At 43.9% G+C, this 27,169-nt stretch overlaps 2 protein-coding genes across 9 annotated transcripts; one reads left to right on the forward strand and one right to left on the reverse strand.

Annotated features, from left to right (window-relative positions):
• Nucleotides 1-266: 266 nt before the first annotated feature.
• On the reverse strand, nt 267-25,263 carry LOC109902191 (WD and tetratricopeptide repeats protein 1-like). Of its 5 annotated transcripts, none has more exons than XM_020498341.2 (16): nt 25,150-25,263; nt 21,526-21,664; nt 21,203-21,286; nt 21,055-21,101; nt 20,844-20,955; nt 20,559-20,746; nt 19,557-19,739; nt 19,126-19,220; nt 18,765-18,880; nt 18,528-18,600; nt 18,019-18,112; nt 17,685-17,855; nt 17,181-17,416; nt 16,760-16,928; nt 2,887-3,079; nt 267-2,424 (listed from the first exon to the last, which is right to left on the reverse strand). In XM_020498341.2, the coding sequence occupies exons 2-16, from the start codon at nt 21,589-21,591 to the stop codon at nt 2,221-2,223; spliced, it is 2,031 nt and encodes a 676-aa protein (XP_020353930.1). In that variant the 5' UTR covers nt 21,592-21,664; nt 25,150-25,263; the 3' UTR covers nt 267-2,220. The 5 variants fall into 5 exon arrangements, with proteins under 5 accessions (XP_020353930.1, XP_020353929.1, XP_020353932.1 ...); XM_020498340.2 differs by lacking the exon at nt 25,150-25,263 and adding an exon at nt 22,440-22,562; XM_020498343.2 differs by lacking the exon at nt 25,150-25,263 and adding an exon at nt 22,154-22,450.
• LOC109902192 (uncharacterized) lies at nt 23,839-25,702 on the forward strand. 4 transcript variants are annotated; one of them, XM_031786554.1, is made up of 5 exons: nt 23,839-24,161; nt 24,424-24,545; nt 24,631-24,685; nt 24,894-24,996; nt 25,084-25,702. In XM_031786554.1, exons 2-5 carry the CDS (start codon nt 24,436-24,438, stop codon nt 25,437-25,439), a joined length of 624 nt encoding a protein of 207 aa, XP_031642414.1. In that variant the 5' UTR covers nt 23,839-24,161; nt 24,424-24,435; the 3' UTR covers nt 25,440-25,702. The 4 variants fall into 4 exon arrangements, with proteins under 4 accessions (XP_031642414.1, XP_020353934.1, XP_031642416.1 ...); XM_020498345.2 differs by having other exon boundaries at nt 23,840-24,030; XM_031786556.1 differs by lacking the exon at nt 24,424-24,545 and having other exon boundaries at nt 23,844-24,161; nt 24,596-24,685.
• The last annotated feature ends 1,467 nt before the right edge of the window (nt 25,703-27,169 follow it).

Genomic DNA, 27,169 nt, shown 5'->3' on the forward strand with positions numbered 1-27,169 from the left:
AGTACATTTTCTTTAGGAATGTAGTGTAGTAAAAATTGGCTAAATCGTAAAGTACAGGTACCCCGAACTACTTAAGTAAAAATACTTTAAAGTACTAATTAGGTACTTTACACCACTGCTGAGTGGATAGTTGTGGACCTGTGTGTAGCCTATATTTCTGCACCTGGAACAGTGTGCAGGTGAAAAACACTAGTAATTACAATCCAAATCGTCATTACCCTGGTTAAATACAGGTCGGAGGTGAAACACAAACTCAAGACAAGTGGTTCAACAATATTAGACCTCTTTTATTTTTCTCTTGCAGCAAACTTTGTCATTGAATTTTTCCCAAAGAAAACAAACAGATAAAAAAAATGTCTTAAATTATTTTTTTTTAACAAAGAAATTATACATGGAAGCCGAGTGTTAGAGGATTCCATCCTTAGGTTTTCTTTGAATCCACGTCATCAGTGAGCTGGAGGTTTGCTGGTTGGCCAGAGGACCGAGAGGCTCATTGTCCAAATTTGCCCTTTACAATGTTACCTTTAGACAAAATCTCATATAACCTCATAAGCAAAACTCCAACTGCAGCAGAGGACTCATGCTGGCTCCAAAGCTACAGGAAGGGAAAAATCTCTATCCCATTCTTCCCCCAAAACTTTCTGGGGAAAGCTGAAAGTGCTCGTGTAGGGATCCTGAACCCCAAAAGACACCAAATGGATAGCGTCTATGAAATTGCCTCTATGCCATGCATGAATGATATTAGGACTGGTGGTATTGCCCTAGGATAGTGAAATACCATTCTCTCTTCTTCACTTTCCCTCTCTCTGTTCAGAGCGTCAGTCCAACATAGGTTAACTTTCCCATAATTCCCAGGTTTTCTAGAAATACTGGTTGAAAGATTCCCGATTTTGTGCTTATTCCATCTGAATCCCGGTTATCTACCGGCCGGGATATCTCGAAAAACTGGGAAACTTGTGGAAATTACCAGAATTTTGCAACCTTTAGTACGACAAAGTTCGACAGATTTTCTGACCAATCAACACCTGACTATCAATTAAATCAAACCCCTAAACGTAACCCCACAACCCTCCTTTAGAATAATCCATCTCTACATTGTTATCAACAAATTACAGAGGAGCAAATGTCTAAGTGTTGGAGAAAATGTGAGGAGCTACTGCTTCAGTCTGACAGCTTTGTCTTAACCTACATAATAAAAGTAAAAGGGAAACATTTTGCATACCTGTCAATAAAATAGGCATATAGAGCGACAAGAACTTCTCAACAACAGACAAAGCAAAATGCAACATGGATCCTTGGCCATTTTTTACTCTCAAAACTTAGAACAAATGCAGAGAAAAACATTTTTTTGTATTTAAAAGAAACAAGGAGCACAATCCTATCAACACATTTAATTTGAGTTGGAGAAACACTTCAAGACTGGGTAACACTTAAAGTCAAGACGTCTTGTGCTCTCTTCCTGTTGACCAATATTCCAACAACTTAAAAAAAGGATTGTAAATCAAAAACTTTATGTAGAGACTTTCAGAGCTGGAGAGGGGCTGAGTGTGACCTCTTATACTCCAATTGAAAAGCCCACTAGAGATGAAACAAAGCAACTTCCTGTGGCCTCAAATCTCATCCTCCAATGAGGACACCGACTATCGGGGCCTCGCTTTGACCTCTAACCTCTGAGCCGTCTGTAGGCTACACTACCAGAGGCCAGGGGCTTCTGCTTGTAGTGTTTCTCTCCAACGCGCTCCTCCTTGAAGAGGGTTTAGAAGTGGTTGACTCCTAGCTCATAGTGAGAGATTGGGGAGTGATGGAGTGCTCTCCTCTTCTTTACCGTATAGGTCCAATACCCCCAGCCTCGGAGCAACGGAGGGAGAGGCCGAGGTGATGTCGTTGGTGTTCCTAAAAAAAAGGTGAAAGGTCGTCGTCGTCACCCCCGTGGAATCCCCTCGCCAAACTGGTTTCCTCCAATCCTGCCTCGGGATGTGAAAGAGGAGGGCAGTGCATAGTGCAGAGCTGTGACATGACATTCACTCAATGTTGCTTTCGTTTTAGAGGGGTGAATGAAACATTGACAAACAGAATATCTATGGTGCTTTTTCCCCCTCCTCACAGACACACACACAGACGTACACACACACAGACAGCCTCAGGGTTTGGGAGGGGGTAGGGGAGGAGTGCCTTGCGTCCTGCTGCCTCCATACTGTATGTGGTGTTGGGCCCGCTAGTCTAGCTGGGCCGGCACTGCACCTGGCCGTCTGAGCTGTCCTCATCGTCCGAGCCCTCTGGCCCGCGGCCGCTGAGGCCCGTGATGCGGTAACCCATGTTGAGCAGCATGACCTCCAGGGGGTCGGCATTCATACGCCGCTGGTTGGCTGCAGCGGCGCCCTCCATGTCCTCCACCACGCGCCCGTTCCCACTCTCACTCTCCGTCTGGATGACAGAGGGAAAAGGATGGAGAGAAAGAAAGGTAAGAAAAGGGTTCACTTCTGGTGTATTGTAAAGTCAGCCTTTTTAAAATTGTATTATTATATATATATTTTTTTACATCAGACTACTACAAAAGGAGGCCATAGGAAAGGATAGATCATACTGCAGCCTCAATTGTGACAATCCAATAACCAGATGTACTATTGGGTTCATTTATTGCGTAAACCTTGATAGTTTTTAATGCATTGGCAGCAAAAAAATTTTTTTGCAACAAATACATTCAATCAAAGAATCAATCATGTTGGTGATTGAATGGATTGCTTCTTAAATGCATCTATTCTATGCATAGTGTCCTTGGTCCTGTTTCTCACTGTATATAGCCTACCATTCCACACAAAAGAAGTTTGCTCATTGGGGAAATTAAGTTATTTGAATTTAATAGAGTTTAATAATGTTGATAATGACCTCCGGCCTGGGGTTCCAGAGCCGCACCACAGGGTCGATGCCGCTGGTAGCCAGGAAGCAGTAACTGGGGTGAGGCTGCAGGCAGTTGACTATGGACTCGTCCCCCTGGAGGATCCGCACCAGGTTAGCAGTCTCCTTCTCCCAGATGAAAAAGGAGCCGTCGTCGGAGCCGCTCACAATGTACTGGCCTTTACTGTGGGTGAGGGGGTTTATATATACACACACTAAACAAAAATACAAACGCAACAATCTCAAAGATTTTACTGAGTTACAGTTCATATAAGGAAAATCAGTAAATTTAAATAAATTCACTTGACTGGGAATACAGATATGCATCTGTTTGAAACAGATACCTTTAAAAAAAAAGTAGGGGTGTGAATCAGAAAACCAGTCAGTATCTGGTGTGACCACCATTTGCCTCATGCAACGCGACACATCTCCTTCGTATGGAGTTAATCAGGCTGTTTATTGTGGCCTGTGGAATATTGTCGCACTAGTCTTCACTGATTGTGCGAAGTTGCTGGATATAGGCGGGAACTGGAACAATCTGTCATACACGTCGATCCAGAGCATCCCAAATGTGCTCAACGGGTGACATGTCTGGTGAGTATGCAGGTCATGAAGAACTGGGACATTTTCAGCTTCCAGGAATTGTGTACAGATCCTTGCAACATGTGGCTGTGCATTATCATGCTGAAACATGAGGTGATGCCAGCGAATGAATGGCACAATGGGCCTCAAGACCTGTGCATTCAAACTGCCATAGATAAAATGCAATTGTATTCATCATTCATAGCTTAAGCCTGCCCATACCATAACCCCACCTCCACTATGGGGCACTCTGTTCACAACGTTGACGTCAGCAAACCGCTTGCCCACATTACTCCATACACATGGTCTGTGGCTGGGAGGTCAGTTGGACGTACTGCCAAATTCTCAAAAACGAGAGAGCCGTCTATGGTAGAGAAATTAACATTTCATTATCTGGCAACAGCTCTGGTAGACATTCCTGCAGTCAGCATGCCAATTGCATGCTCCATGCACATTTTAATATCCCCAGCACAAGGTGCACTTGTGTAATGATCATGCTGTTTAATCAGCTTCTTGATATGCCACACCTGTCAGATGGATGGACTTTCTTTGCAAAGGAGAAATGCTCACTCAGGGATGTAAATACATTGTGCAATTTTTGGTTGTGGAGAAATACGTACGTATGAAACATTTCTGGGAAGTTTATTTCAGCTCATGAAACAGGACCAAAACTTTACATGTTGCTTTTATATTTTTCAAAGGGAGAGAGATTCAACTACTAAACCTTGTCATTGTTTGATACTGCACACAGGTGGCAGAGACATTTCCGTAACATTTCATTTGAAGGATACTTAAATAAGGACTTCATAATGCATTCATAATCAAAAAGTTCATAAGCAGTACATGAGCATTATTTCATTCTTATGTCAACTACCACAATTTGATACCTTATGAACTGCTCATGAACGTGTTATGGAGTTCTTCAGGAGGCACCAACGTTTGTATAGAACAGCGTCATGTTTTCTTTAAAAGGTATATACAGTGCATATGAAAAGTATTCAGACACCTTCCCTTTTTCCATATTTTGTTACATTACAGCCTTATTCTAAAATAGATTTTTAAATTTTTTATCCTCAATCTACACACAATACCCCATAAAGACAAAGCAAAATACCTTATTTACATATGTATTCAGACCCTTTGCTATGAGACTTGAAATTTAGCTCAGGTGCATCCTGATCATCCTTGAGATGCTTCTACAACTTGATTGGAGTACACCTGTGATAAATTCTATTGGTTGGACATGATTTGGAAAGGCACACACATTTTGGGCAATATGCAGGAGGTGGAATCTTTCCATTTGGAATATATAGGATTTAACGGAAATATATGCAAATTAATATTAATACCATTTTTAAAATGTAGATGTTTTTTGCATTGGATATATTTACCATATCATATGGAGACAGAAACATGAACCTTTCACCTTATCATAAGTAGACAATTGCAAATGATTAAATCCTTCCAATAGAAAAATAATAAAATTGTTACGAATTTAACTTTAATTAAATAAGTTGACTCTTCACATGGGATGATTTCATGGAACAAATTATATTGAATGATCCATCACATCTCCCAAAAACATTTTCAACATACATATGTAAAATGACAGTCTAGAAACTAAAGCTTTGGTTGTCTTCCTCTCAGGCTTCCATGTCTTCTCCCTGGACCTCCCCAATGTCCACCTCTTGAACATCAGTCTTTGAGGCCTCATCTTCACTGTCACTTTCCAACCTTGTTGAGGATGGCTCGTTGTCAGGCTCAAAAAGCCTCAAATTTTCCTGGATTGCCACCAATTTTTCAACCCTTGTATTGGTCAGCCTGTGGCGTGCTTTGGTGTGTGTGTTCCCAAACAAGGACCAGTTGCGCTCTGAGGCGGCTGATGTTTGTGGGATTTGGAGGATGATGGAGGCAACAGGGGAACGAGCCTCAGATCCACAAAGTCCCTTCCACCAGGTGGCTGATGAGATATTGGCACGACTGCCATATTACATCTCCATCCCAAAGCCCTTGCTTGGAAGTGTACTTCGCCAGACTGCCAAGAACTTTGCCCTTATGCAGGCCAAGGTGGCGAGACACGGTAGTGATGACACCACAGGCCTTGTAGATCTCTGCACCAGACAGGATGCTCTTGCCAGCATACTTGGTGTCCAACATGTACGCTGCGGCACGTATGGGCTTCAGGCAGAAGTCTTTACGCTTTCTGATGCATTTCAGAACTGAAGTTTCCTCTGCTTGGAGCAACAGTGAAGTGGACAGGGCAGTACGGATTTCTTCTCTTAAATCTGCAAGCAGAGTCTGAACATCAAACAGGATGGCATTGTCTCCCTCAATCTGTGCAACGGCTACTGCTATAGGTTTCAGGAGTTTCAGGCTGCTTACCACTCTCTCCCAAAATACATCATCCAGGAGGATCCTCTTGATGGGGCTGTCCATATGGGCATACTGTGATAGGGACATTTCTTGGAGAGACTTCTTCCCCTCAAGGAGACTGTCAAACATGACAACACCACCCAAACGGGTGTTGCTGGGCAGCTTCAATGTGGTGCTCTTATTCTTCTCACTTTGCTTGGTGAGGTAGATTGCTGCTATAACTTGATGACCCTTCACATACCTAACCATTTCCTTGGCTCTCTTGTAGAGTGTATCCATTGTTTCCAGTGCCATGATATCCTTGAGAAGATTCAATGCATGAGCAACTCAGCCAATGGGTGTTATGTGAGGGTAGGACTCCTCCACTTTAGACCAAGCAGCCTTCATGTTCGCAGCATTGTCTGTCACCAGTGCAAATACCTTCTGTGATCCAAGGTCATTGATGACTGCCTTCAGCTCATCTGTAATGTAGAGACCGGTGTGTCTCTTGTGCCTTGTGTCTGTGCTCTTGTAGAATACTGGTTGAGAGGTTGAGAAGATGTAGTTAATTATTCCCTGCCCACGAACATTCAACCACCAATCAGAGATGTTTGCAATAAAGTCTGCTTTCTCTATGATGTGCTTGACCTTCACTTGAACTCTGCATCCAGAAAATTAGTAGAGAGGACATGTAGATAAAGCATTGGAGGGGTGTATGCTGGGCAAAGAACATTCAGAAATTTCTTCCAATACCTGTGAGCATCAGAGGTGAACAAGTTGCATACACAGCTCAAGCAAGACATTCATAAACATTTCTCTGACTACGTTCCTCCATTGAGTTAAAAAAAACTTCTGATTCCTGTTGCTATCGATAAGGTGTCTGATTCACAATTTTCACCTTGAATAGAAGTAGAGGGACTTTTGTCAGAGGTTGCTTGTTGTGAGCGCTGAGGGAACTTTATGCACGTGGCCAGATTATTCTGCATCTTTGACATATGATTTGCCACAGTATTGGCAAATGTACACAGCTTTTCCTTCTACATTAGCTGCAGTGTAATGTCTCCACACATCACATAGTGACCCGTGTCATTTTCCTGTAAAGATTAGAAAACAATGAGTAAAAAAACAAACAAATACAATTCCATAAGCAGTTAGATTAAACAACTCCTTTGTAAGATAAATATTTTAAAATGAAACATATGGAAACAGGTGAATTAACACTCTGTTAGCAGGATCAAGCAAGCTAAAACCCACATGGTAGCAAAAACGAACTAGCAGAAATTGTTAACAAGTTAGAAATGATTTTAAAAAAACACTGTTGTAGGCTACTATTTACTAGTTAACAAAAAAATCATATAGGTCATAAAATATATTCACCCCACCCAGTATTGTAATCAAAACTTACCAGAAAGCATGTAGTCTTTGGCTCAGACAGTGTAGTAGTGTGGGCTCAATAGCATCTCATTAGTGTGCAAGATCTTGAGAATCAGCTGTACATGTGATGGAAGAATGCACTTTGCATGCAGAGGGTTGCAATTCCATTGAATTGTGGATAGTTTAACCAAAATATGCCACAATACCTAGAATTGCCTTTATGTGTATCCCACAAAAAAGGTTCACTGTTGTTAAGCTAACGTTTTTTGATAAATTTAAGCAAAATTCCCCAAATTCACGGGCTTAACTTCCCAGGGAATAATTCCATAGATTTACCAGAAAGTTTCTGACCCTTCACAACCGGAGATACACCTGTCTATAAGGCCCCACCGTTGACAGTGCATGTCAGAGCAAAAACCAAAGGAATTGTCCGTAGAGATCCGATACAGGATTGTGTCCTGGCACAGATCTGGGGAAGGTTACCAAAAAATGTCTGCAGCATTGAATGTCTCCAAGAACACAGTGGCCTCCATCATTCTTAATTGGAAGAAGTTTGGAACCACCAAGACTCTTCCTAGAGCTGTCCGCCTGGCCAGATTGAGCAATCGGGGGAGAAGGTCCTTGGTCAGGGTGGTGACCAAAAACCCGATGGTCACTCTGACAGAGCTCCAGAGTTCCTCTGTGGAGATGGGAGAACCTTCCAGAAGGACAACCACCTCTGCAGGACTCCACCAATCAGGCCTTTATGGTAGAGTGGCCAGACGGAAGCCACTCTTCAGTAAAAGGCACATGACAGCCTGCTTGCCAAAAGGCATCTAAACAAGATTCTCTGGTCTGATGAAAACAAGATTGAACTCTTTGGCCTGAATGTCAAGTCTGGAGGAAACCTGGCACCATCCGTACAGCGAAGCATGGTGGTGGAAGCATCAGGGACTGGGAGACTAGTCAGGATCGAGGGAAAGATGAACGGAGCAAACTACAGAGAGATCCTTGATGAAAACCTGCTCCTGAGCACTCATGACCTCAGACTGGGGGCGAAGGTTCACTTTCCAACAGGACAACGACTCTAGGCACACAGCCAAGACAACACAGGAGTGGCTTCAGAACAAGTCTCTGAAAGTCCTTGAGTGGCCCAGCCAGAGCTCGGACTTGAACCCGATCGAACATCTCTGGAGACCTGAAAATAGCTGTGCAGCTACACTCACCATCCAACTTGACAGATCTTGAGGATCTGCAGAGATTGGGAGAAACTGCCCAAATATAGGGTTGCCAAGATTGTAGCATCATACCCAAGAAGACTTGAGGCTGTAATCGCTGCCAAAGTTGCTTCAACAAAGTAGAGTGAAGGGTCTGAATACTTATGTAAATGCAATGTTATTTTTTATATTTGCAAAAATGTCAACCTGTTTTTGATTGGTCATTATGGGGTATTGTGTGTAGATTGATGATGCATTTATTTATAAAAAATAAAAAACATTTTTAGGATAAAGCTGTAACGTAACAAAATGTGTCTGCGCATGCTCTGAGGACGAGACGGCATCCCCAGCCGCGTCCTCAGAGCATGCGCAGACCAGCTGGCTGGTGTGTTTACGGACATATTCAATCATTCCTTATCCCAGTCTGCTGTTCCCACATGCTTCAAGAGGGCCACCATTGTTCCTGTTCCCAAGAAAGCTAAGGTAACTGAGCTAAACGACTACAGCCCCGTAGCACTCACTTCTGTCATCATGAAGTGCTTTGAGAGACTAGTCAAGGACCATATCACCTCCACTCTACCTGACACCCTAGACCCACTCCAATTTGCTTACCGCCCCAATAGGTCCACAGACGACGCAATCTCAACCACACTGCCCTAACCCATCTGGACAAGAGAAATACCTATGTGAGAATGCTGTTCATCGACTACAGCTCAGCATTTAACGCCACAGTATCCTGCAAACTCGTCATCAAGCTCGAGACCCTGGGTCTCGACCCCGCCCTGTGCAACTGGGTACTGGACTTCCTGACGGGCCACCCCAGGTGGTGAGGGTAGGTAACAACATCTGAGCCCTCTCCTGTACTCCCTGTTCACCCACGACTGCGTGGCCATGCACGCCTCCAACTCAATCATCAAGTTTGCGGACGACACTACAGTGGTAGACTAGATTACCAACAACGACGAGACGGCCTACAGGGGGAGGCGAGGGCCCTCACACTCAACAAAACAAAGGAGATGATTGTGGACTTCAGGAAACAGCAGAGGGAGCACCCCCTATCCACATCGACGGGACAGTAGTGGAGAGGGTAGTAAGTTTTAAGTTCCTCGGCGTACACATCACAGACAAACTGGATTGGTCCACCCACATAGACAGCATTGTGAAGAAGGCACAGCAGCAAAGAAGAAATTCGGCTTCTCACCAAAAGCACTCACGACCTTCTACAGACGCACAATCGAGAGCATCCTGTCGGGCTGTATCACCGCCTGTTCACCCCGCTATCATCCAGAAGGCGAGGTCAGTACAGGTGCATCAAAGCTGGGACCGAGGGACTGAAAAACAGCTTCTATCTCAAGGCCATCAGACTGTTAAACAGCCACCACTAACATTGAGTGGCTGCTGCCAACATACTGACTCAACTCCAGCTCACTTTAATAATGGAAATTGATGGAAAACTGTATCACTAAACACTTTAAACAATGCCACTTAATATAATGTTTACATACCCTACATTACTCATCTCATATGTATATACTGTACTCTATATCATCTTGCCATCTTTATGTAATACATGTATCACTAGCCACTTTAAACTATGCCACTTTATGTTTACATACCCTACATTAATCATCTCATATGTCCAGTAGGGCAAAAAAGTATTTAGTCACCAATTGTGAAAGTTCTCCCACTTAAAAAGATGAGAGAGGCCTTTCATTTTCATCATAGGTACACTTCAACTATGACAGACAAAATGAGAAAAAAAAATCACATTGTAGGATTTTTTATGAATTTATTTGCAAATTATGGTGGAAAATAAGTATTTGGTCAATAACAAAAGTTTCTCAATACTTGTTGTATACCCTTTGTTGGCAATGACAGAGGTCAAAAGTTTTCTGTAAGTCTTCACAAGGTTTTCACACACTGTCGCTGGTATTTTGGCCCATTCCTCCATGCAGATCTCCTCTAGAGCAGTGATGTTTTGGGGCTGTTGCTGGGCAACACGGACTTTCAACTCCCTCCTCCCTTCCAAGATGGCGTAGCAGTAAGTCGTCCTGTCGTGTCGTGTCGTGTCCCTGTATATTTTGTTTATATTTTGTTTATTTTTCGTTTTTTTACACATTTTTCGTCTTTTACATAGCTATCCCTTTTTAAAAACATTTTGCTAAACCTAAGCTTCCAAATACGCTGGATCTTCACAACTAGCTATCTAGCTAAACCGCAACCCTGGACGACTACCCCTGGCTAGCGTTTCCACCCACTTAGCTTGAAGCTAGCCCGGCCTGCGCTACCACCGTAGCATACTCCTGAGCTACAATACCCGGGCCCACGACCGGTCTATCGATGTCACCGCATGAAGAGGAATAAACAGACTCACCCCATCGCGACGTCCCCCAAAGGCTAACTCTCTAGCCCTCGCTATCTCCCTGCTTGCTAATTCGGCCTGCTAACTGCTAGCTTGTCCAGCTCCGGTCCGCTAACTGCTACCTTGTCTAGCCCGGGCCTACAAACTGTTAGCTTGTTAGCACAGGCCTGCTAACCGCCTGAATCGCCGCGTCCCAAACGCCCACCGGACCCATATTTACTTTCTATCTCTTTTGACTTTTAATTTGTTTATACCTTCCGGAAACCTGCCTCACCCAATGTGATACGGAATCGCTATTATTTTTTATTTATTTTTAGAACACACTCAAGAACCTCCAGAAGCTAACCAGCTAACTAGCTACAAGCTATTTAGTCATTGTTCGTTTTTTTAACCTGGATAACACTCGCCAGTCCAGCTTCCCTTCCCCATCCACCGCTGCCCCCTGGACACTGATCTCTTGGCTACATAGCTGATGCACGCTGGACTGTCCATAAATCACGGTACTCCATTCTGCTTGTTTGTTTTATCTGTTGGCCCCGTTGCCTAGTCTACGCCATTTTACCTGCTGTTGTTGTGCTAGCTGATTAGCTGTTGTCTCACCTACTGTTTTAGCTAGCTTTCCCAATTCAACACCTGTGATTACTGTATGCCTCGCTGTATGTCTCTCTCAAATGTCAATATGCCTTGTATACTGTTGTTCAGGTTAGTTATCATTGTTTTAGTTCACAATGGAGCCCCTAGTTCCACTCTTCATACCCCTGATAACTCCTTTGTCCCACCTCCCACACATGCGGTGACCTCACCCATTACTACCAGCATGTCCAGAGATACAACCTCTCTCATCATCACCCAGTGCCTGGGCTTACCTCCGCTGTACCCGCACCCCACCATACCCCTGTCTGCGCATTATGCCCTGAATATATTCTACCATGCCCAGAAACCTGCTCCTCTTATTCTCTGTCCCCAACGCTCTAGGCGACCAGTTTTGATAGCCTTTAGCCGCACCCTCATACTACTCCTTCTCTGTTCCGCGGGTGATGTGGAGGTAAACCCAGGCCCTGCATGTCCCCAGGCACCCTCATTTGTTGACTTCTGTGTTCGAAAAAGCCTTGGTTTCATGCATGTCAACATCAGAAGCCTCCTCCCTAAGTTTGTCTTACTCACTGCTTTAGCACACTCTGCTAACCCTGATGTCCTTGCTGTGTCTGAATCCTGGCTCAGGAAGGCCACCAAAAATTCAGAGATTTCCATACCAAACTATAACATCTTCCGTCAAGATAGAACTGCCAAAGGGGGAGGAGTTGCAGTTTACTGCAGAGATGGCCTGCAAAGTAATGTCATACTTTCCAGGTCCATACCCAAACAGTTCGAACTACTAATTTTGAAAATTACTCTCTCCAGAAATAAGTCTCTCACGGTTGCCGCCTGCTACCGACCCCCCTCAGCTCCCAGCTGTGCCCTGGACACCATTTGTGAATTGATCGCCCCCCATCTAGCTTCAGAGTTTGTTCTGTTAGGTGACCTAAACTGGGATATGCTTAACACCCCGCCAGTCCTACAATCTAAGCTAGATGCCCTCAATCTCACACAAATCATCAAGGAACCCACCAGGTACAACCCTAACTCTGTAAACAAGGGCACCCTCATAGACGTCATCCTGACCAACTGGCCCTCCAAATACACCTCCGCTGTCTTCAACCAGGATCTCAGCGATCACTGCCTCATTGCCTGTATCCGCTACGGAGCCGCAGTCAAACGACCACCCCTCATCACTGTCAAACGCTCCCTAAAACACTTCTGTGAGCAGGCCTTTCTAATCGACCTGGCCCGGGTATCCTGGAAGGACATTGACCTCATCCCGTCAGTTGAGGATGCCTGGTCATTCTTTAAAAGTAACTTCCTCACCATTTTAGATAAGCATGCTCCGTTCAAAAAATGCAGAACTAAGAACAGATACAGCCCTTGGTTCACCCCAGACCTGACTGCCCTCGACCAGCACAAAAACATCCTGTGGCGGACTGCAATAGCATCGAATAGTCCCCGTGATATGCAACTGTTCAGGGAAGTCCGGAACCAATACACGCAGTCAGTCAGGAAAGCTAAGGCCAGCTTCTTCAGGCAGAAGTTTGCATCCTGTAGCTCCAACTCCAAAAAGTTCTGGGACACTGTGAAGTCCATGGAGAACAAGAGCACCTCCTCCCAGCTGCCCACTGCACTGAGGCTAGGTAACACGGTCACCACTGATAAATCCATGATTATCGAAAACTTCAATAAGCATTTCTCAACGGCTGGCCATGCCTTCCGCCTGGCTACTTCAACCTCGGCCAACAGCTCCGCCCCCCCCGCAGCTCCTCGCCCAAGCCTCTCCAGGTTCTCCTTTACCCAAATCCAGATAGCAGATGTTCTGAAAGAGCTGCAAAACCTGGACCCGTACAAATCAGCTGGGCTTGACAATCTGGACCCTCTATTTCTGAAACTATCTGCCACCATTGTCGCAACCCCTATTACCAGCCTGTTCAACCTCTCTTTCATCTCGTCTGAGATCCCCAAGGATTGGAAAGCTGCCGCAGTCATCCCCCTCTTCAAAGGGGGAGACACCCTGGACCCAAACTGTTACAGACCTATATCCATCCTGCCCTGCCTATCTAAGGTCTTCGAAAGCCAAGTCAACAAACAGGTCACTGACCATCTCGAATCCCACCGTACCTTCTCCGCTGTGCAATCTGGTTTCCGAGCCGGTCATGGGTGCACCTCAGCCACACTCAAGGTACTAAACGACATCATAACCGCCATCGATAAAAGACAGTACTGTGCAGCCGTCTTCATCGACCTCGCCAAGGCTTTCGACTCTGTCAATCACCATATTCTTATCGGCAGACTCAGTAGCCTCGGTTTTTCGGATGACTGCCTTGCCTGGTTCACCAATTACTTTGCAGACAGAGTTCAGTGTGTCAAATCGGAGGGCATGCTGTCCGGTCCTCTGGCAGTCTCTATGGGGGTGCCACAGGGTTCAATTCTCGGGCCGACTCTTTTCTCTGTGTATATCAATGATGTTGCTCTTGCTGCGGGCGATTCCCTGATCCACCTCTACGCAGACGACACCATTCTATATACTTTCGGCCCGTCTTTGGACACTGTGCTATCTAACCTCCAAACAAGCTTCAATGCCATACAACACTCCTTCCGTGGCCTCCAACTGCTCTTAAACGCTAGTAAAACCAAATGCATGCTTTTCAACCGGTCGCTGCCTGCACCTGCATGCCCGACTAGCATCACCACCCTGGATGGTTCCGACCTAGAATATGTGGACGTCTATAAGTACCTAGGTGTCTGGCTAGACTGCAAACTCTCCTTCCAGACTCATATCAAACATCTCCAATCGAAAATCAAATCAAGAGTCGGCTTTCTATTCCGCAACAAAGCCTCCTTCACTCAAGCCGCCAAGCTTACCCTAGTAAAACTGACTATCCTACCGATCCTCGACTTCGGCGATGTCATCTACAAAATGGCTTCCAACACTCTACTCAGCAAACTGGATGCAGTCTATCATAGTGCCATCCGTTTTGTCACTAAAGCACCTTATACTACCCACCACTGCGACTTGTATGCTCTAGTCGGCTGGCCCTCGCTACATATTCGTCGCCAGACCCACTGGCTCCAGGTCATCTACAAGTCCATGCTAGGTAAAGCTCCGCCTTATCTCAGCTCACTGGTCACGATGGCAACACCCATCCGTAGCACGCGCTCCAGCAGGTGTATCTCACTGATCATCCCTAAAGCCAACACCTCATTTGGCCGCCTTTCGTTCCAGTACTCTGCTGCCTGTGACTGGAACGAATTGCAAAAATCGCTGAAGTTGGAGACTTTTATCTCCCTCACCAACTTCAAACATCAGCTATCTGAGCAGCTAACCGATCGCTGCAGCTGTACATAGTCTATTGGTAAATAGCCCACCCTTTTCACCTACCTCATCCCCGTACTGTTTCTATTTATTTACTTTTCTGCTCTTCTGCACACCAATATCTCTACCTGTACATGACCATCTGATCTTTTATCACTCCAGTGTTAATCTGCAAAATTGTAATTATTTGCCTACCTCCTCATGCCTTTTGCACACATTGTATATAGACCCCCCCTTCGTTTTCTACTGTGTTATTGACTTGTTAATTGTTTACTCCATGTGTAACTCTTTGTTGTATGCTCACACTGCTATGCTTTATCTTGGCCAGGTCGCAGTTGCAAATGAGAACTTGTTCTCAACTAGCCTACCTGGTTAAATAAAGGTGAAATAAAATAAAAAAATAAAAAAAGATGTTCTATGGGGTTGAGATCTGGAGACTGGCTAGGCCACTCCAGGACCTTGAAATGCTTCTTACGAAGCCACTCCTTCGTTGCCTGGGCGGTGTGTTTGGGATCATTGTCATGCTGAAAGACCCAGCCACGTTTCATCTTCAATGCCCTTGCTGGTGGAAGGCGGTTTTCACTCAAAATCTCACGATACATGGCCCCATTCATTCTTTCATTTACACGGATCAGTCGTACTGGTCCCTTTGCAGAAAAACAGCCCCAAAGCATGATGTTTCCACCCCCATGCTTCACAGTAGGTATGGTGTTCTTTGGATGCAACTCCAAACACAACGAGTTGAGTTTTTACCAAAAAGTTATATTTTGGTTTCATCTGACATTCTCCCAATTTTATTCTGGATCATCCAAATGCTCTCTAGCAAGCTTCAGATGGGCCTGGACATGTACTGGCTTAAGCAGGGGGACACGTCTGGCACTGCAGGATTTGAGTCCCTGGCGGCGTAGTGTGTTACTGATGGCAGGCTTTGTTACTTTGGTCCCAGCTCTCTGCAGGTCATTTACTAGGTCCCCCCGTGTGGTTCTGGGATTTTTGCTCACCGTTCTTGTGATCATTTTGACCCCACGGGGTGAGATCTTGCGTGGAGCCCCAGATCGAGGGAGATTATCAGTGGTCTTGTATGTCTTCCATTTCCTAATAATTGCTCCCACAGTTGATTTCTTCAAACCAAGCTGCTTACCTAGTACAGATTCAGTCTTCCCAGCCTGGTGCAGGTCTACAATTTTGTTTCTGGTGTCCTTTGACAGCTCTTTAGTCTTGGCCATAGTGGAGTTTGGAATGTGACTGTTTGAGGTTGTGGACAGGTGTCTTTTATACTGATAACAACTTCAAACAGGTGCCATTAATACAGGTAACGAGTGGAGGACAGAGGAGCCTCTTAAAGAAGAAGTTACAGGTCTGTGAGAGCCAGAAATCTTGCTTGTTTGTAGGTGACCAAATACTTATTTTCCACCATAATTTGCAAATAAATTCATTAAAAATCCTACAATGTGATTTTCTGGATTTTTTTTCTCATTTTGTCTGTCATAGTTGAAGTGTACCTATGATGAAAACTACAGGCCTCTCATCTTTTTAAGTGGGAGAACTTGCACAATTGGTGGCTGACTAAATACTTGTTTTGCCCCACTGTATATACTGTACTCGATACCATCTACTGAATCTAGCCTATGCCGTTCTGTACCATCACTCATTCATATCTTTATGGACATATTCTTTATCCCTTTACATTTGTGTGTATAAGGTAGTAGTTGTGGTATTGTTAGGTTAGATTACTCGTTGGTTATTACTGCATTGTCGGAACTAGAAGCACTGCATTGTCGGAACTAGAAGCACAAGCATTTCGCTACACTCGCATTAACATCTGCTAACCATGTATGTGACAAATAAAATTTGATTTAAAGTAAAGGGCTCTGAATACTTTCCGAATGCACTGTATCCTCCCAAAAATGTAATGGGGAAACATAGCCAACATTTTAGAACGCAGTGTCTTCTTCAGGGTTGACTATACATTAGCCAGCACCTCTACAACAAAAAAATGTGCACCGTCAGCTCATGCTTTTCTTTAGGTCAACAACTAATAGTAACATAGTGTTTTTAGAATGTATAATATATCAGTGTCTAAAATGCTCCACTGACCTGCCAAAGAAGTTGGCCTCCTTGATGTCTGTGGTGGTGTTACAATGACCACAGTAGCGGTGTTTGTAGTCGTAGCTGCGCTCTCTCAAGACGACCTCGTCTTCCGGGATGGACTCCTTCCTGCTGAACGTGTGGAAGCGGATTGAGCTGTTGCCCTTTTTGTCCTCAGCTACAAACAGACACGACATGGAAATAAACAAAGAAAATATCCATACTCTAATTAACACTGTATTAATTTGCACAATTGCCCTTGTGGAATACATAAGGTATTTTGAATTGAATCGACATCATATAAAAACACATATTGTAAGTCAATGTGGAAAGGTGATGGGAAAAGTCAGACGTCAGCCAAAATCACACTTTATTTGTGGGGGGAAACAGACGATTAACCAACCCAGCATCACCATTAACCCCTTCTCACCAGAGTCCATCTTGGAGAAGAGGGCGGCCTTGATATCCTTATCTAGGGCGTCGCAGGCGCAGCTGTGGGCTTGCTCGGGGAACTTGCCCTTGAAGTCATCCAAGCACTCCAGAGCCTCGGCCACATACTTCAGCTCAAAGAGGCAGCGTGCCAACCGGAAGTGGGCCTTCAGGTGCCCAGGGTTGAGGGACAGGGCTTTCAGACAATCCCTCAGCGCATCATAGTGGTCACCGTCCCTGGGGGAGAGAGAGAACACATCACACACACAACAGTAAATACCACACAGTCACACACATACCAGCATAGTGGTAAACCGCTTTAAACGTGACGAAACAAGGACGTTATACCTGAACTCAAACGTTTTTTTTCTTCTTCCGTTGCAAAACATTTTGCTACAGTATGCCCTACTGAACATGACCGTGTTCTGTAATAGGAGAAACACAGAAGGAGAGTAAACAAGGCTAATGGGTTAGCTCGGGCTCTAGGTCGAAAAAGCCGCCTTACCACTTGCGCTTCATGTAGGCGGCGGCGCGGTTCCCGTACAGCATGGCGTTGTGGCTGGCCTCGTGGATGCCCAGACTGTAGAACTGGATGGCCTGCGTCCACTGCTGCCGCGCAAATGCGTCATTGGCCTGCTGCTTTATCCGCTCCAAGTGAAGAGGCAGCTCGCCAGAACTAGGGAAGAAAGATGAGGACGAGATGAGAACGTGATAAGAGAGAAACTAGGGATGTCACCCTACCGTAGTGTTTCTATAAATACACTGGAGCTAGGCTGTTGCTAAATGTAACATGTGGGTGAAAATGAACGATTAAAATCAAACATGAGAAAAAAGGTTACCCAGAGAAAACTTTGCTTTCTGTGAATCGAAGTCGGCTGGCTGGCAAGTGAATTCCATTTGACACACCATTGGTTGTCTTTCCATTCTGAACATCTGTTGGGATATCAAGATTTTACAAATCCCCATACAGTTCTGGGCATTACAAAGTTGTAGTGCGGCACAGTAAAGAACATTTGCCGCAAAGTGGATGTAACTGCACTGACAGGAACATTTGTCAAAAATGCATTTCATTACATGGGTTATTGTCAAGTGATTGATAATGACCTTGGTGGTTGATGTCACCCTGCGAGAGAGTAATTTGTCACATAGACAATGTACCTTGATACAGATTGCTGCTGCAAGGCATTTTGAAGAATTCACTTTTTAATGCCCAGATCTGCATATAAACTATGGGCAGACTTTCAGCGAGCAACTACCCCCCTCCATTGGTCATAAATAATACATTCTGTATATGTCATTTTAATGGCCAAATACTGTAGTAAGCTTTGGGCTATTTACATAGTCATACCTGTTAATTGGCACTTTTTGGGAAGCAGATAGGTGTACGGCTTCTGTTTGAACGTCAAGTCAAATAGATACACCTGCAGGCAAGAGAAAACACATTCCCGGCAAAGTTACCCTTTTGAACCAACCACTGGTAAACATCAACTTTAATGATTTGCATAAAGTAGTATGCTTGTTGCAGTTCAAACCTGACAATCTGAGAAAGAGATAGGACGTTTCCTCTTCTAGGAAGCAGCCTTACCTGTTCTCCTCCCATGTTAACTAGCAGCTCGGTGCCGTCGGGGCTGAAGGTGACGTAGGTGGCCACTAGGACCCTCAGGCGGTTATTGTAGTCAGGGAGCTTCACTGGCAGGTGCCCTGAGGTAACAGATCAAGGAGAAGAAGTTGGGTGAGAGGCATACAGAATCACCTTACCTGTCCCACTAGTTTAGTTCCATATACTGAAAATGACTGCGTTGTAACCCATACATTGTCCATGTGTGTTTTTACTGTTTATAATACATTGTAGATACTGTATGGGCTTCATAGAAAGTGTTCACAGCGCGGGGGGGTTATTAATACATTTTGTGCAATAAGCCAAACCATACAATCACTACACACACCTGCGACATAATACTGCCCCGCTCCGTCTGGGATGGGCTTCTGCCTGTCGCAGAATGTGTGCACTCCTGCCGATGTGCTCTGACTCGCAGACTTCCTGTGAATGGAAGTGGAGGAGAGAAACATAAATCATTACCAAATCATGCTCCATCTGTGTATATAAGAAGTCTCAAAGCTGAGAAAATAACATTGGTATGACTGATAATAGCCCAGAGTAGTAGGGAGACATATTAGACGTTCTATCCAATAGTCGTGCATATTCCTTACGTGATATGAAATTAAAAACGATTCAATTAAACTCAAATTTGACAGTAAAGGCAGCGAGAGCTAAATCCTAACTTCAGACTTGAGATGACTTGGACTTTCAGGTCAATGGAAACATGAGTCACATGCATCGATCTCAAGTTAGGATTCGAGCCTGACTACTACACACCTGTGGTTGTGGATCATGCGCATGTCGTAGAGGCGTACAAAGGGCCCGTTGGCCCCCACTGCTAGGTAGTTATTATTTTGCGGGTTGACAGCCAAACACTTGGCCTCCACCAGCTGACCACAGTATTCCGTCAGGTCGATGAGCACTTCTGAACGCTTACTGCTCTCCCTCAGGTCATATTGCCTAAAATAGTAGTAGAAGAAAGCACATCATGAGGACATCAATCATCTCCAGAGAGTCATAACTAAGCTCTTTAAAATATTGTTTGTTTGGAATTCTAATCAAATACTAGACCTTTGCAAGGTTTAATTGCAAGGTTGAATTAAAACTGCAATTTGTGTCCAAAGCCAGCTTGTTCAAAAAGAAACGACTAACTACTATACTATCTGTACGTGGGAGCCATATTTTGAAGTTGTAGACTACTGGTTAGGTTAGTCCAAAAAAAAAAAACACAAGCCACGATTGCAACATTGGCCAGTTGAGTCATAAGCAGCGGGGGCAGTCAGGCAGTGACGTACTATAGAGAGTAAGATACTAAAGCCCCCCCCCCCCCCCCACTGCCTCTGTCTAAGCTGACCCCCTTATGGGAACCATTGCCTGTAGCCAACCACGCATCTGCAGTAGTCCCCAATGACCACTGCGCACCTGACCTTTGAAGGGTAGTTAAAGGGTATTCTCTGGAGATACATTAACCTCCAAGACAGTGTGTGATGGAAGTGCTGCTGGAGGCATGTGGCCACAGAGACCCAGAGAAGAGGTGCCTGGGAGAGCCAAGGAACTGGTAGGGAACAGCTTGAGGTAAGAAAGGGGCCCATGGCATAACACTTCCACTCCAACCTTACTGTTTCATGTCATCTTTTCACCTTCGATATTCTACTACAAGCCAGTAGATATAACATGATGCATCTGACAATGTATCTGACACAGTGTCACCTTAACCAATGAACATCTTTGGATGCGACAAGGATGCTCCAATGGTTAGCTAGCTACTGGGGCTCTGACCTGATGATGCCGTCCTCCGCAGCACTCCAGAAGGTGTTAGGCCACATGGGGGCCGTAGCAATGCGCTTGACGCGGTTGGTGTGGTCGGAGAACATGTGGATGGTCTCCTTGACCGACACGTCGTGCACGTGAACCTTGGTGTCCGCTGCACCCGTCACGAGGATACGGTCACCTGAGTGAGGGAGAAACTGCAAGAGGGCATGGGGAAAAAGGAGAGGATAAAATAAGAAAGAAGCTTCATTTCTACACAAATAGATTTTCCCATCAAGCAGTTTATGTTTTTACCTTCACAGAGAAGATGTTTGCTGCATGCCCTGTGTGCATAGTGGTGAGCTTCTTGTGTTTGAAGGGGTCCCAGATGATGCAATGTTGGTCATCTGAGCCCGATGCCAGCAGACTGCATAGAACAAGAGTAAACATTAGATAGGTCAACATAAATGTAGGAGTGTTAAATATGGTCATTTAAATAGAACCCTGGTTTCAGCTCAGGACTTACTCTCCCTGTTCATTCCATTCCAGGCAGTTCACACACCCAGTGTGGCCCTGTTGACACAACAGATACAGGCTGTCAGATTGGCAAAGGAATTAATGTTGTATGTGTGCAGTAATACACACACACAGACACACACACACACACACATCACCTGCAACTCTGCCTCCAGTCCAAGTCTACTGATGAAGGGGTCTGTGACATGATACTGCCTTTGGAAGCCCAATGCTCTCTTGTCCTGTAGACATTAAGGCAAAACATCACCTGTCTCTCCCCAAAATCTCCTGTCTCACTCTGTCCAACATAATTAAAGCATTTTGGTGAATACTAGTGTTCATTATTGAATAGATTGCATTTCAGAGTTGTTGATTTTGCTCATGTATCCTGAAAAGAAAATATGAAAATGTTAAATTCTGTGGGAATTAGTTAGGGCAGTTTGTTTATTTCATAAAAACGGGCTTAAAACATTAGACTCACCCTGATCTGCCTGTGCAGGATATCTCTGGTGATGTTCACAGCAGACATGGCCTCACAGCAAGTCATAGAGCACGGACCAGAGGTGCAGGGTCCGAGGGTCAAAGGTCAGATGGCATCTGCACAGTCTCTAAGGAATGGGCTGCAATTTGAGAAATAGAATAGAACGGACATCACACAAAAGAACAAGCTTACTTAAATAGGATAAATGTGCAAACATAGATGTTTGTTTCTCTACTAGGTACGTCAGTCAATGGACACTGGAGTAATTTACACCTAAATTGATGAGGGGTTCCCAAGTGTTTGAGGTTTAAATACTGAAACATAACTGTTAGCTAACTAGAACAAAAACGGGTTATATCTCAACTAGCCAAGCGGTGGCCTTCAGACAGGTATGTACACAAAATTCCTTCCTAATACTAGCCATTGCGACTGGTGATGTTTACATTAGCCAATTAACGTTAACGGTAGCTAGCTGGATTAGCTGCTGGGAAGCTAGCTACCAATAGCCAATAACAACAAGCCGTATACGCACAGTGACAGCAGTCTAGGTTAGCCTCCCCAAAAATACAGACACAGCTCCGTTATCTTAACTATATATTTCTAGCATTCCCTAAAAAAAACGTTGTACCTGTGTCGTCTGGGCTTCAACTCGAAATCGTTTTAAAAAATTGCCCAAAATGTCCAGATTACGATAGAGCCAGCTATCCAGCCAGTTACTGTCTGAGCTACAATAGCTAGCTAGCTGAGCTAACATGAGATTATTTAGTCAAGGAACAGGGAATTCTCTATGCTCTAGTTCTCTATCTAGCACTTTAGCTACTCCTTACCAATGAAAGACAAACTGTAACAAGAGCGCTTCATATGACATATTTTTGGAAAGAATTTACAAGTGTTGACTGTCAAAGCTTACTTACATGGGTTTATCAACTGACTGAACCCTCCCACTACCCTTACGTAAAATAGCTGACGTGAACTAGCCTTTGGATATGATTTTTAGGGAAAAAATTACGAGTACACTGCTCTGAATTGTACCGCTGTTTTTCTTCGTCGCACGACTGTACTGTTGAGTGACAGGTCAATTCCACAAATGAAAAAGTTTTTAAAATCCTTTGCATATTAATTTTTTTCTCAAGTGGTGGAAAGTATTTTTTTGTAAATACTTTAAAGTACTACTTAAGTATTTTTTTTTGGGGGGGGGATATCTGTACTTTACTATTTATATATTTTTTTTACATCTTTTACTTCACTACATCCATAAAGAAAATTATGTACTTTTTATTCCATACATTTTCCCTGTGAAGCAAAAGTACTTGTTACATTTGGAATGCTTAGCAGGACAGAAAAACATCCCTGGTTATCCCTACTGCCTCTGATCTGATGGACTGGCTAAACACAAATGCTTCATTTGTAAATTATGTCTAAGTGTCTGTAAATTTAAAAAAATCATGAACATTGTACATCTGGTTTGCTTAATATAAGGAATTTGACATTATTTATACTTTTACTTTTGATACTTTAGTATATTTTAGCAATTACATTTACTTTTGATACTTTAGTATATTTAAAACCAAATAGTTTGACTGTGTAGTATTTATATAAGTAGTATTTACTGTGTGACTTTTACTTTTTCTCAAGTATGAAGATTGGATACTTTATCCAGGTCTGTATTTTCTACTTATTAACCTAATGCAACATGAGATCAGCAATGACATTCAGCACTGTTTTCCTGGTGAGATGTATGAAGGAGTGTGGCCTGTGGGACAAAATAATGAATTAATAATAAATTAATCCGGAAATAATTAATAAAATAATAGATATATCCTGATACATATGTAAATCAGGATATATAAATGTATCAAGACAGTCGTGAAGAGGTCACGACAAAGCCTATCCCCCCTCAGGAAACTGAAAAGATTTGGCATGGGTCCTCAGGTCCTCAAAAGATTCTACAGCTGCATCATCGAGAGCATCCTGACGGGTTGCATCACTGCCTGGTACGGCAACTGCTCGGCCTCCGACCGCAAGGCACTACAGAGGGTAGTGCGTACGGCCCAGTACATCACTGGGGCTAAGCTGCCATCCAGGACCTCTACAACAGGCGGTGTCAGAGGAAGGCCCTAAAAATGGTCAACGACCCCAGCCACCCCAGTCATAGAATGTTCTCTCTACTACCGCATGGCAAGTGGTACCAGAGCGCCAAGTCTAGGACCAAAAGGCTTCTCAACAGTTTTTACCCCCAAGCCATAAGACTCCTGAACAAGTAATCAAATGGCTACCCAGACTATTTGCATTGTTTTCGAGTATTGACTTTTTGAAATAGAGAAGCAGAGAACTCAGCTTCGCGGAAGTCACAGGTGAACCTTGCTGCTGTGCAATTAAAATAACAACCAAAGAGGTAGTGCTGAATTTCCCCAAACTTCTTTGCAGCTTCTATTTATTACAGCTGGTGGTCTGTCTTGGTCAGGCAAAGTGTTCAGTTCACAAGCTGGAGGCAGGCATCTAAGGGTAAGCACCCATTCTATAGAAGTTCAACTTCTTTCTTAAGAGAAATTCTGAATGTGTGATTTAACCCTTGGCAAAGCCTGGCACAGAGGCTTCTTCTACACGCTCTGAAGAAGGCATAGCAGCCAAAACACGTACGTATGTGCTTTTAATTATCCTTGTGGACATGACGAGATCATAAAGGCATTAACTTACATCAAAAATGAGGAGTGACATGGTATTTCTTCAAATATGAACATTTTATCACGAGTCATCCAAAGACTACCTTCAAAATGTTTTGTACACCTATTTTCACCCAGGCAGCACTCGCCGCCTCTAATTCTATGATCGATTTGTTGTGCCATAAACTGAAACTTGGAACTAAGTGTGCTTTTCTTCTTCTTCTGTGTATGTCAGGAAGTCAATGCCATGGTTCTGGAGATTGTGTGGAGACTATTGTCACCAGTGCAGTGGAGCCTGTGTCTTCTATCCCTTCTGCTTCCCATAGTATCAATGATATGTGTGATCTGTTCAAAAAGGTAATACTTCTTCCTGTATTATGGCCCTTTATGAGCATTTTCTTTTTTAGGTATTGCTGACATCCTGTCTGCATTCTTCCATTAGTAAAAAGACATCCAGGTTGTCATTGGCTGAAATGGGACCGATCTCTGGTGAAAGGGTCAGTGTGCAAAATACATGGGAATGTCCCATTCACCTTACCAATTCATTTACATTACCATTAACTGTTGTTTGTGGATGTCCTGCTCCAGAAAATCGTAAATAAATAAAAACTTAGTGTAAAGCTGGAATTCAAATGTATGGAATAATCGAACTGAACTGAAACCAATGGCTCCCTCTGCTGATACTTATATGATTGCTCATTGCAGCCCCCAGATTCAACTGAGGCCAAGACCTCAGAACTAAGGAAGAACGTCATTGGACCAGCATCCTCAACAAGAAAGTCAACCCAGTCCCAAAGAGAGCACAGAGGTCAGAGTCAGTTGTTCATCACACTTGGAGTTGGACATGTTTCCCCACATCACACTCAGCTCACTGTTTATGTTTCACTCTGTGCAGGGTCTTTCCCAGGGCAGGACACCCCAAGGCCGGTGAAGAAGGCTTTGAGGCAGTTGCCTCCCTTACCTGAGCTGGAGAAGAGCAGTGTCCGACGACACAGCAGCTACACTGGGTCCGTAGTGTATGACGTTGTCGCCACAGAGGTTTGTAATCCATGGCCCACTACAAACAACCAGGCTTCTCAACAACATACAGCAGACTGCAGCAACCACCTGGAGGAGGTAGATGAAAAGGGGGAAGTTCCGTTCCCTGTCTATGCCAAAGTCAACAAAACCAAAGTTTGCTCGAACTCATCAAGACGTTCACCACTGTATGCCAAAGTGAACAAGACTAGCTCCCGGACTGTGAAATCTTAACTACTGTTCTGCGGTGACTGATAAGTCAACACTGTGACCGACATGTCCTCCAAATGCTAAATAGTCCACTATGCTTTATGCCAAACGTTTATTTGAGATAATTGCTTAACTCGTTTTGTTCTTTCTGAAATGTGTATATGCGTATGTGTTTATTATGTTGTTTCTCAGGCCCGCAATGCTACAAAGGCACAGACATGACTTCTGTTGTAATTTACTTGGGTCTCAAGACAATAAATAAAGTTTGTTTGCTCTATGTTCATTAATTCTACTGCACCATCTACCAATTCTATCATAATCAGATCTAGACAAATGGAACGTTCCCCTTCTATTTTAAAATGGGCAGGACTCTGCAGTTGCTAGCAGTTTGTAGTGTTGTTTGAGTCTAAACAGAGACGGTTAGCTAGCTAAACTCTAGAACAGCAGCTGGCAGAGGAGAACGTATTCTCGACCCGAAATTACACATGTGCTAATCTCGGCACACTCAAGGAGTTCATTTTCAGGTATGGCAGAAAAAGGGTCCATGCTATTCTTCCGCCCTATTGAAGTTAACATTTTAAAATGGTTAAGGGGTAGGTTTTAGTGTATGCACAACCCAAGGATCCTTGGTATTACTGACCGTGTTCGTTATGTAACGTTAACGTTATTTAGCTAGCCAATAGACCAATATCTAAATGGCATAAAACTATATCTAGGTAGATAGAAAGCGAGATCTGTGTGGCGAACTTAATCAGAGCGAGAATCAGCTGTTTTCCAGTCATTTGGACTAACGTCAACTGGAATATGGGATCTTCAGCTGATGTTGACACTGTGATTCTGATACAACTGTATAGCATCCCCCTTGGCTCTTAAATTCAGTTTAGACTCTCTCACACCCCTCCATTAAACCACTCAAGCCCCCGTTATGTAATTTCGAGGTGCGTGTTCTTGCCAGCACAGTTGATCTGTTTGCCCAGAAATACTCACTGAAATTCCTGATGTTGCTGTGGCCCTACTTTGTAGCCTCTTGAGCAATTGCTGTGATATATAACAAGGGGGAGGGAAGGGCTTGTGTTTTGTTCCTTCCTATACTTTTCTCTCACTGTTCTGCACATCACATTGCTCTAGGGCTAGAACCGTTGTCCACTCAAGGAGCAGGTTCAGCAGGACACAACGTTTTGAAACGACCAGATAAAAATTTGTTATGTAGAACAAACATGCATCTCCAACATGTAGAACAAGGAGTCATGTTGGTTCTATTTATGGCATTTCTATCTGCAACTGAATGTGGCCCAGAACTTCACACAGATACTCATATTATCAAGCTCTTTTCTTGACAGGTGGAATGACCACCTCACAGAGATACCTGGAGTCTAAGCTGACAGGTAAAGCTTCCCAGTCTAAACAGTTTGCACCTATATTATGACATTTTGGTCTTTGGCAGGTCTTTTTCCGGCTGTTCGTGCACACTACATTCTTTTCTTGAGGCAAGTTGAAGTTTGGTTGCAAAAGTCTTACGCCCCTTCGTTGGTGATTGGTCAACAGTACTACTCCAAGTGGGAGTGTTTGTCATTCAACCAGAGTCTACTAGTTTTCATGCAAAAATAAATGTCTTGAGAAATACTGCATAACTAAGATGTCCTCGGCAAAAACGTCAAAATTAATGACAGTTTTCTTGATTTATCTTAGATTAATTCTCCTCTGCCAGCTGCTGTTCTAGAGTTTAGCTAGCTAACCGTCAGAGGTCTTTAGGG

This window comes from Oncorhynchus kisutch, linkage group LG13 (assembly GCF_002021735.2).
Source record: "Oncorhynchus kisutch isolate 150728-3 linkage group LG13, Okis_V2, whole genome shotgun sequence".
In the NCBI taxonomy this organism is placed as follows: Eukaryota; Metazoa; Chordata; class Actinopteri; order Salmoniformes; family Salmonidae; genus Oncorhynchus; species Oncorhynchus kisutch.